This window comes from Zingiber officinale, chromosome 6B, assembly GCF_018446385.1.
Source record: "Zingiber officinale cultivar Zhangliang chromosome 6B, Zo_v1.1, whole genome shotgun sequence".
NCBI classification, from domain to species: Eukaryota; Viridiplantae; Streptophyta; class Magnoliopsida; order Zingiberales; family Zingiberaceae; genus Zingiber; species Zingiber officinale.
The window spans coordinates 20508652-20520625 of record NC_055996.1 but is presented as its reverse complement, the minus strand read 5'-3'; the positions used below and the strand labels follow the sequence as shown (position 1 = coordinate 20520625).

Here is an 11974-nt window from a genome sequence, read left to right as displayed (position 1 = left end):
AATACCTGTCTGAGCATCATATCAAATGATTGATATATCTCAGCCCATTGTTCTTCTAAGTCATTTAAATCTTCTTGTAATGTGTCTGTAGTGGAATTATATTTATTAATTTGTCTTGGTGATTGTAAGAAAGAATTTATTAAGGTATAGTCTGAGGATGATGGGATTTCTTCTATGTCGTCAATTTAGACTATTGAGTATATTGAAGATGTGTACGAAACATCTGGTTGGATTTCTACTAAATTCATGTTTGTACTATTTATTAACTGTGCTTCTCTTGTGTAAAGGTTTTTCTTTGTAGGACATGTTGAAGAAAGATGTCCTGGTTCATGACAAGCGAAACATGTGATGGTATTTACATATGTTTTCTTAGGTTTATATTTTCTTACATGTTTATCTTTATTTAGGTAGGGTTTCCATTCATTACTTTTTCGGACAAAATATGTTTTCTTTGGTTTTCCCTTATGTTGTGTTTGTATATTAGGTTTATGAGGTTGTTTTCCTTTTTTTTTTTATTTTGTTTATGTGGATTAGCTCCGTATTGTTGTGGAGTATAAATTTGACTACAAAAATCGTAATGTTGGTTTTTAAGTTATTTTTGTATTTGTATGTAGGCATATTTTTCTTTCAGTACTGCTATAATGTGTTGTATTCTTATTCCTATGTTATCGTATTGTGGAGGTACTTTTATATCTGCCCATGCTTTATGGATTTCTTTTCCTAAATCTCCTGGTAGTTTACTAAACAGCCTTTCTCCTAATTCAGGATTACAATAATTTCCTGAGATTGCTGTTGGGGCCAAAAAATCATTACAAAATGGTTTGATCCAGTTCCAACTTAGAAGCTACAATTGCTCTAAGTCTCTCATTGCTTCTCTTTGTCTTAGGTATAAGCCTGTATTAGCATCTTTAGCTGTTATAATATAACAAAAATTTAGAATATTATTTCCTTGGGCTGTTATTCTAGCAATGTCTTCTGGAAATTTTTGTTTATATGCTTCCCATGCAACTCTTGCTACATCTCCTAAGTAATTTTCTCCTATTCGCATCATAGCTTCACCTGATTCAATGTCAAGTTCATGTTTTGCTTGATAGTCCCTTTGGACTAAAACAATCCATTGTTCTAGATATGTGTCATACATTTGGGGATCACCACATTCTGCTATATTTAATAGTACAGAGTTTTTTTTTTCCAAAATAAGTAATTTCTGGTGGTCGTCTTTTTCCTATTGTTCTAAGTAATGGATTATTATTGGTGTATGGAGCAATCCTAGTTCTAGGGGGATGCCCTTGGCCATAATCCCTTATCCCCATAGAACTTTCAGGATACTGTGTGGCTAATGGAGGTATATTTAAGGGCATTAGCCCAGATAGTCGAGATGTCCCTGATAACTCAGCGGGATTCATAAGATTTATTTGTAGGAGTTTTCTAGTAATTATATTCTGATCATCATCAAAATATAGCTCCCAATCCCAGTCTAATCTATGTAATTTTTTTTCATTGTGTTCAAATTCTAACAATTCTTCTGTGTTTTTATGAGATGTTAATCCGGTAGAGAATACATGTATTCGTCTAGGTCATCATAAAAACCTTGAAACTCTTGACTATTGGTTTCTTCAAGTATACTTTCAATATTCATTAAATTAAAGTTTTCTCCTTCTTCTTCTTCTTTTTCATCTTGAGAAGTAGAGAGTTGATAGTCATTAAACCTGACTATTGTTCTTCCATGCCTATTTTTGTACTTAATAGATTCTTTCCGTCTTAATGTTCTTTGTTGTGTATTGAGGTCTAGGTTTAGATTCCAATCTAATCCTGCTAGGTTTTCAGAAGAGAAATCCTTTGGTTCCAAAAAGGATAACCCTTTTGATGTTAAGGCCTTTATAATAGAATTTATTTGGACTTTGTAACTATTATTAATTTGTGTCATTGTTTTTCCCAAGAAGATTATGTCAATTTGTATGTTGTTTCTTAGAAAGTTTCCATATCCTTTTGCCTGAATGTTTATTTTGATATGTTTAATAAAATCTTCTATAGTCATATTAAAATTCGGACAGAAATATGTTATTCCAAGGTTGTTATTCATATCTACTTCTATAAGGCCAATAATTGCCTGTTTTATTTCTGAAAAACGAGAATCATAAAGGACTAAAAATACTTTAGCCCTTATCCTTTTTCTTGTAAGTCCTCTAAGTCCTATTACCAATAGTCCTAGATGTATATATTTATGCCTTCTTTGTGATAGTGCCCTTGCTGATTCTATAGTCATGAGAGTCAGGTGTTCTTCTCTTCCATCTGGTAAATGTAGTGGTTGTGTCCTATGATGTCTGTAAAGTGCTGTTGAGAAATTTAGTAATCCTTGGTTATATAATCGTCTTGGATTTAAAGTTGTTAATTGTCTATCTGAGAAAGTAATCATATTACTTTCAACATCTATTAAGTCTTCTAATTGATATGTACTTGTTGAGGTACTATTTCTCCCTTGCGTTATGCTATTATCTAACCAGGAATTAGTATTTGCTTCCATTTGTCCTCTTATTGTTTTTGAGAAACCGGAAAACGACTCTGTTCTAGATTGTATTTGACTCATTATAGGTTAAAAATTTATATTTTTTTGGTTTCTTTCGAGAGATTATGGCTCCAGTAGAGAGCTTACTTAAATCTTTTATTATAGTATTGATACTTTCATATAAATCTTTGGGCAGTTCATACTACTTCATAATTATTTTTAACAATTATATATATATATATATATATATATATATATATATATATATAGTTTGATTTAATATTTAATAATATTTTTATAAAAAAAGTAGGGTAATCAAATGTGAGAAAATATATATATTATTATCGAAATTGTAAAGTATTGTTTTTTTTACGGTAAGAAATAAAATATTGCACATTAATTAAATTCTTGACTAATATGCCTTATAATTGAATCTTCTTGATCACAGAGCAAAAGCATATAAAAAATAAAGCAATATGACGAACTTTTACATATTTATGCAGAAAGTCAAAATCTAGCTTAATTCAATAATTTAGCAGGTAAAGGAAACTACCAATTTTAAATTTACATCATTCCATTTTATGCAATTATTAGTTTTCAAATACATAAACAAATAAAAGTCAACCCGTTTTATTTTTTTTACAATATTATTATATTGATAACCTTGTCTAAATTTGCACATCATTTATTAAATAATAATTGCGTGCATCGTGATAAATAATAATTGTCCGTATAGCTATCATTCTTAACTATATATACTATCCAGTGCGCGCATCATGAGAAATTTATATTAATAATTTCATCTAAAAGTTGTCTACCTATTTAAATAAAATTTGACTAAATCTTTCTGATCGGCTGCGGACCATATGCCGCACGTTCGTCGATGCAACGGCGGTATAGGTGTCTGAATTTATTACATTTCTATCCGTGAGGAGCTAAATTTCTTTTATCTTAAATACTATAATTAAAAAAAAAAATTGGAACCAATTCAACCCCTAAATGTTAAAATTTTAAATCCTAAATATAAATAATATACTCTATTTTTTTATCATAAATATTATAATCCAAGAGGTTTTCTTTAACATTACAATCCAAGAGAAAAACCTTAATACTAAAGGAAAAATTTTATTAATTCAAACTCATTATAATATACTGAATCCTAACTAAATATAATATATCCTAAAACAAAATAAAATTTTTTTACTATATATATATATATATATATATATATATATATATATATATATATATATATATATGCTTTTAGTTTTTCCACTTGTGATGATATGAAACTAAAGAGAATCATGATAGTATATATTTTTTATATAAAAATAATTAGAGAAAATTATTAATAAATCTTAAAATTAATTTTAGTGTGAAATAATTTTAGTGTCAAAAGAAAAAAAAATGACATTATCAATTATTTACATATATTTCACGAACCCACCTAGTAGATAGAATTTAATTGTTGTTGTATTTCTCCTTTACACATCCTACTTACTATTTTTAATATGCAAATAAATTCCACTTGTTAAGGATTGTATTTTATTATCAACTGCCATAATTGAATATAGAACGGTGAAAATATATAGAACGGTTTACATGGATGGTGAAGTAGTTCCTTACGTGCCTTGAACATGGCCACTCGATCAGAAGTTATTATTGAAACTTAAAGCTGTCAGTTTTTTATTATTAGTTTGCTGTTTGATTTGGTAAGTAAGAATCTTTCGTACTTAAATATGGTCTTAAATTTGGAGATACGTATCAATTAAAAGACCCTTTCAAAGCCTATACAATTTAATTATATTGCCACATGGAGCATTAGATAACAATTACGAGGTTAAATTATATTTGAAAACGATATAAAAAAGCTTTTGCTATAAATTTTGAGTAACGAACGATAAGATATTAATAATTTACGTATTTTATTTTTATTTTTTTCTTTGGTCTACGTGGGATTGACAAAAGAGCGAGAGACTATAAAAAACACCTCATGGTTCAGTAGTTTTCCATCCTTATTAATTCATATTATCAATTTAATTAACAAATGGCTGCAGCCTCATCGTCTCCATATCCCTTCCTTCTCCTCCTCCTCCTCCTCCTCTTTTTCCTCTTTCCGGCGAACGGCGCTGCTGCCTCGGCCGATGAAAGTGGAGATTACATACGCTTCTACATCCACGAGAAAAACCTGGGGACAGCCAACTCCACGTTGGTGTACTCTGTGGATCTCCACCCGGGCGGCTCGCCGGCTGGCTTCGGGAACATCATAGTCTTCAACAGCGTCATCCGCGAGGAGGCCGACCCGGCCTCACCGGCCATTGGCATAGAGCAGGGCTTTGGAGTCAGCTCGAGTTTGGCCCAAGATTCCGGCCTCACGGTGTTGGAGCTGCTGTTCACCGCCGGGCAGTACCAGGGGACCTCCCTCTCCGTGTTCGGGCTGGTAAAGGCGTCAGGCGAGGAGGTGGAGCGTGGCATTGTCGGCGGCACCGGGAGGTTCCGGTATGCGAGGGGCTACGTCTTGTCAAGGGTCGTCGGCGGCACCAAGGAGACGCTCGTTTGGGAGCTCGACGCTCATGTTCTGCGTCATGGAGTCTGATGCATTGGCAAAGTTAATTTCATATTACTTAATAAAACATATGTTTAATTAATCACATTATTGTTTCCGTTGCAATTATATGTTAAAATAAGTCTTTATTAATTGCCACATTGATTTTAACTGTTCATATATTTTTAAATTTTATTATGATTAAATAATCATAATTTTAATTAATGGCTATATTTATATAGATAAATGAGAGATAATTTTCTTTTTATAATATAGATATCTAATTTTTTAACTGATTAATTTTACAGATGACTAATATGATCTTATCAAAATTTTCTATCAACTATTCAAATAAATTGAGAAGCATAAAAAAAAAAACACCAGGACTCGGCCATTTATGTGATCACTAGTAACGTTTGGGAGCAATAGGTTCTACTACTTCACGTAAGGATGGTAATGCAGTGGATGAGGGCGGATTTGTCATCCATATTTTCACTCGTCCTTATTTTTTTCATTTTTTTCAGGTTCGAGAATTTCTCAAATCTTAACCCATAGAGATCAAATTCACATCCTCATCCCATCCCTATATTTAATTATTATTATTATTATTATTATTATTATTATTTTATCATTATTATTAATGATAATATTAATATCAATATTAATAATAATAATATTATTAATATTTTCAAAAATTTTAATATTACTATTAACACTATTATTAATACTTTTTTTAAAAAATATTATTATTATTTATTAATATTAATAATAATAATATTCGGAGCGGGTTCGGAGATGGGGATAGTATTCCCATACCCGTCCCAAATCCGCCCATCCTCGAAAAAATCGGGGATCCCCATCCCCGTTTCGGATTTTCCCCGTGGGGCCCTTAACTCGTGGGAAAAATTACCATCCCTAACTGCATATAAATGGACATGGGTAGAAAGTGATCACATGCAAGACTGGTTGCGTATGTCTCCGGGCACCAAATTATATCTTCACATATAAGGTGTTTGTAGGGGGGTGTAATTCAGGTCTAATTTAGATTGACGGATTCAGGTTGGTGGATTGACAAGTTAGAATATAAAATCTGAACCTGACTTGATTAATATTTTGGATTAAATTATTCGACCCAAATTCGACATGAAATGATCCACAACCCGAATCCAACCTAAACTCAACCCGACCCAAAATAACTCATTTATAACAACATATTCATTTTAACTTGAATATGATCCTAAAAGACCCATTTTATTTAAATATACTTAGTTTAACTCGAACTCAACCAGAATATGACCCGAAAATATTTATAAACGAGTTTGCAAGTTATAATGGGGTCATTTCAAGTTAACCCGAACTCGACCCGAACATAGTAAGACCTGACCCTAACCTAATTTTTTTCATATTTAGTTCGGGTTGTGTTTTTGTGTCGGGTTAGAAATTGCCACCTCTAAAGGCTAGTACCTTTTGCAGAGATGAAACTCGTCATTTTCAAAATGATCTCGATGATTGCTCGACGTGAATATGAATAGAGGTGAGACTTTCGAGCGTCATTTGGTTGATGTCATTTCCTCTTCACGTAATTCATCAAGTATACCTAGAGTAAATTTATTTTTTTAAAATTTTATTATGCGATCATGTCTAACATGGATGTATCTTTGTATGCATATTATAATAATTTAGATTTATTATGTTATTTTGCCTTCTATCGAATCCTGGGAGAGGTAAAAATCCACTGCCAGGGGTGGAAAGTCCTAGTGAGTAACGGCACGGCCAAGGGTCGTCGGTCGACGACATGAGAGGTCGCCAAATGGGCCGACGACATAAGGGCCGACGGTCGACGACCCGAGGGTCGCCAAATGGGCCAAGAGGGCCGGGTCGTTACAATAAAAAGGCGTCATTTTATTGTAACGACCCGGCCCTCTTGGCCCATTTGGCGACCTCTCATGTCGTCGACCGTCGGTCCATTTGGCGACCTCTAATGTCGTCGACCGATGACTCTTTGGCCGTGTCGTTACTCACTAGGACTTTCCACCCCTGACCAGTGGATTTTTGCCTCCCCCAGGATTCGAACTCTAGACCTCCAAGCTTAAGTACTAGAGTTTATGAATCCTCGTAACCAAGTGAGATACACTGGCCAGGGGTTTTATTGTAACGACCCGGCCCTCTTGGCCTCTTGGGTGACCCTTGTGGCGGCCCAACTGGCGGCCCTTATATCGTTGACCCATTTGGCGACCTCTCATGTCGTCGACCGACGACCCTTGGCCGTGTCGTTACTCACTAGGACTTTCCACCCCTGGCCAGTGGATTTTTACCTCCCCCAGGATTCGAACTCTAGACCTCCAGGCTTAAGTACAAGAGTTTATGAATCCTGGTAGCCAAGTGAGCGTCGACCGACGACCCTTGGCCGTGCCGTTAGTCACTAGGACTTTCCACCCCTGGCAGTGGATTTTTGCCTCCCCTAGGATTCGAACTCTAAACCTCCAGGCTTAAGTATTAGAGTTTATGAATCCTGGTAACCAAGTGAGATCATCTCACTTGGTTACCAGGATTCATAAACTCTAATACTTAAGCCTGGAGGTTTAGAGTTCGAATCCTGGGAGAGACAAAAATCCACTACCAGGGTCGTCGGTTGACGACATGAGAGGTCACCAAATGGGCCGACGACATAAGGGCCGACGGTCGACGACCCGAGGGTCGCCAAATGGGCCAAGAGGGTCGGGTCGTTACAATAAAAAGACGCCTTTTTATTGTAACGACCCGGCCCTCTTGGCCCATTTGGCGACCTCTCATGTCGTCGACCGTCGGCCCATTTGGCGACCTCTAATATCGTCGACCGACGACTCTTTGGCCGTGTCGTTACTCACTAGGACTTTCCACCCCTGGCCAGTGGATTTTTGCCTCCCCCAGGATTCGAACTCTAGACCTCCAAGCTTAAGTACTAGAGTTTATGAATCTTGGTAACCAAGTGAGATCCACTGGCCAGGGGTTTTATTGTAACGACCCGGCCTTCTTGGCCTCTTGGGTGAGCCTTGTGGCGGCCCAACTGGCGGCCTTTATATCGTCGGCCCATTTGGCGACCTCTCATGTCGTCGACCGACGACCCTTGACCGTGTCGTTACTCACTAGGACTTTTCACCACTGGCCAGTGGATTTTTACCTCCCCCAGGATTCGAACTCTAGACCTCCAGGCTTAAGTACTAGAGTTTATGAATCCTGGTAGCCAAGTGAGCGGGACTTTCCACCCCTGACATTGGATTTTTGCCTCCCCTAGGATTCGAACTCTAAACCTCCAGGCTTAAGTATTAGAGTTTATGAATCCTGGTAACCAAGTGAGATCATCTCACTTGGTTACCAGGATTCATAAACTCTAATACTTAAGCCTGGAGGTTTAGAGTTCGAATCCTGGGGGAGGAAAAAATCCACTGCCAGGGGTGGAAAGTCCTAGTGAGTAACGGCACGGCCAAGGGTCGTCGATCGATGACAAGAGAGGTCGCCAAATGGGCCGACGACATAAGGGCCGACGGTCGACGACCCGTGACTCACTTGGTTACCAGGATTCATAAGCTCTAATACTTAAGCCTGGAGGTTTAGAGTTCGAATCCTGGGGGAGGCAAAAATCCACTGATAGGGGTGGAAAGTCCTAGTGAGTAACGGCACGGCCAAGGGTCGTCGGTCGACAACATTAGAGGTCGTCAAATGGGCCAACGACATAAGGGCCGACGGTCGACGACATGAGAGGTCGCCAAATGGACCGAGAAATGGGCCAAGAGGGTCGGGTCGTTACACCCCTGGCGTCATTCTAACCGTCTCTTTCATCTTCTTTCATTTAGGCTCTAGGAGATATCCTTACCAATCCTCGTTATCAATAGACAATTGGAAACCGAGTTAGCATCCACACCAACTCACCAATGGGTTGTTCGTCAACATTCTCGCGCGGGATCGTATACTATTACAATGACATCATAACCATTGTATTCTTGAAAACTATAAAATTTAGATTATCTTAGGTTAAATGATGCCTACAATCAGAATCTATAATTCATTCATTCTCAAAATTAATGATAATCATGATGTCTACAATTTGTGTTTCTATCATGAAACCCTTTCCACAATCTTTTTCATTTGTAACTTTTCTCATTTTAATAACATTGCCTTTATTTAACTTAGTTCAGCAACATTTCTTAATGTCCTTTATTTTGCTACATTTGTAGCATTTTAAGATCTTTATCTCAATGAGTTAGTAGAATCTTATTTTTCTTTATATGTGTTGTAATCATGTCACAACAATTGTGAAGAAATCACATAAGAGAAATTGAATTAAAACAAGACAGGAGAGAAGACAAAGAGTTTATCGTGGTTCGGTGATATGCCTACTCCATGAAAGAGTCAAAGAAAGCTTCAATTAGAATTCTCTATATGTGTTATAGTTACAATGATCCTATATATACATGACAAGTCATACATGGCATTTTGGAATAAAAATACCAAGTAATACCAAAAAATCCCACATAAGCTTGGCGCCTTCGGATGAAGCAGGACTAGGCCGTGCCTTTGGGCATTCCCATTCCCTCACACTCAAACATGGCCAATCCATATTCGATGGCTCTGACTATCAAGGAGCTTGTTGAGATCTTATTGATAGTTGACAAAGGGGGAGAAATCCTGTATCTTATGACAAAATCATGCATCTTATGACAAATTCTATGACACTAGAGTATTGCATATGATATTAATGTGGCGTGGCGTAAATTTACATTTCTTTTAAACTAAATGAATGATATATTATTATCAAAATATAGTCTAATCTTCAATAGATTGTCAAACATCAAGAAGGGAGAGACTGTTGATACAATCATGTCTAAGAAATTAAATATAATTTTGGTGTTTGATAACATTTAAGATTAGGCTAATGAAAGGATATCTTACTTGTGCGATAAGCATGCAGGGAAAAGTCCTTATAGGTTAGAGATCGAAAGTAAGGTAAGGAAAGTTTTGAGCATATCGAGGATTGGATGCAAAGGTGGGTGAAGACCTAGAGACAAGGAGGCTCAAAGCATGAAAGTCTAGTGAACGAGAGGTTCTATTGGCATCAAGTAATAGTCTTGGGAAGGCTAAGATAAGAGCATCAGTCAATTGATATGGGGATCAATCGACTTATACTCTAAAAAACCATTCGAATTAGACTATCAGTCGATTGATTTGTTTCATCAATCAATTGATGTTGATCTAAAGCATAGAAGCGTGTGGGACTCGCTTGTTCAGTTTAGCTGATGATATCAGTCGACTAATGTTCTCTCCCTTATCGAGTTCAACTATGATATTTTTACTAGTCAAAATCTATCATAAATAAACACATTATTTAACTATTCAGTGTAATTCATTTGTATGTAATTTATGATTGACTCAATGTAAATTTGAGTTGGTATACAAAATTAAGTGGTAACTACGTTTCTACTCATCATTCGTATGATCCAATATAACCAACATTGATCACTTATATTACACACATCCTATCAAATGAACTAATCATGAAATGAACTCATCATTAAATAAACTAATCATTCTTTTAAGACTATATACACATAACATATCTTTTTCAAGTTTCTTAACTTATAACATACTCAACTAACTCATAACATAAACAACTTTAAGAAACTAGATAGCTCACTACTACTCCCACTAAGATAGGCACTAATGCAGTAGTAATCAATACAATCCCTATCTTCCTAGATTTAGCTAAGGTAATCTCAGACAGACCTGCTTCAGAATTCTCTATTGGATCCACATTCAAATCCTCTTTTGAATCCTCCTTAATCTCTTTAGGATCCTCTTCTTTGTTGGGGAGTCTGACACGGGTACATGCTAAAACATGTTTTGTAAACATGCATAATAGAAGACAAAAATAGCATAATAATTCTAAATTATTACAACACACGCACTATATGCATACAAGGATACATTTATGATAGACATCATCGCATAATAAAATTTTACAGAAATAAATTTACTCTAGCTATACCTAACGAATTATGTGAAGAGGACATGACATCAACCAAGAGATGCTCTGAAATCTTGCCTCTATTCGTATCCACGTTGATCAATCATCGAGATAACTTCGGAATTCACAAGTTTTGTCTCCATAAAATGTACTAGACTTGTGTGCAAAGACGAAGCTTGGTGCCCGGTGGCATACGCAACCAATCGACACCAAATGAGAGATAGACCGGGATCCTGTCCAGCCTAAAAAGGGTGTTGTCTACCACTTTTCCCTCACTTTCTAGCATCCTTAAGGTCACTGCCAATAAGGTATGTGTTGGTGCAGCGGGACCGGCAAGAGGGGAGGGGTGAATTGCCTGCAAATAAAACAAACTCCTCCTCGTTCTTTCAACTCAAGAATAACAATAATAAAAAAATAAAATAGAAATAAAAGTAAAGCAGAGAAGAGAAGACTCAAGGTTTTACTTGGTTACAACCTAGATGGTTGTTAATCCAAAATAGTTGAAAAAGTGCACTATGAATCTCCTTCACTGTAGGCGGAGATGTCTTTTTACACACTAAGAAAGCTCACAAGTTGCTAGGAATTGATTATAGAGTTGATTGACTAATTCCAAGGTCCAGGGGCCTTTATATAGCTCCTGGAAACTCTATCTCAAGCCTTGAGGGCGCCTCCAAAGGGGTTGAGGGCGCCTCCAGCCAAGACATTGGATAAAACTTTATCCAAAGTCGAAACGGTCAAGTAGACTGGGTCGAAGGCGCCTTCAATGGCATTAAGGGCACCTTCAATGTTGAGGGTGCCCTCAATGGCATTAAGGGCACCTTCAATGTTGAGGGTGCCCTCAATGCTGTTGAGGCCGCCTTCAACCTGTATGGTATAAATAGCTTCCATCTTCTCTTTTTCTTCTTCTTCCGAAGCTCCGATC

At 36.4% G+C, this 11974-nt stretch overlaps 1 protein-coding gene across 1 annotated transcript; it reads left to right on the top strand.

Annotated features, from left to right (window-relative positions):
- The first annotated feature begins 4553 nt into the window (after positions 1-4553).
- On the top strand, positions 4554-5102 carry LOC121990825 (dirigent protein 22-like). Its single transcript, XM_042544890.1, has one exon. It carries the CDS (start codon positions 4554-4556, stop codon positions 5100-5102), a length of 549 nt encoding a protein of 182 aa, XP_042400824.1.
- Positions 5103-11974: the final 6872 nt, after the last annotated feature.

Bases quoted from the DNA above. Each gene is read 5' to 3' on its own strand.
- LOC121990825 (XM_042544890.1), top strand. From the start codon at position 4,554: ATGGCTGCAGCCTCATCGTCTCCATATCCCTTCCTTCTCCTCCTCCTC.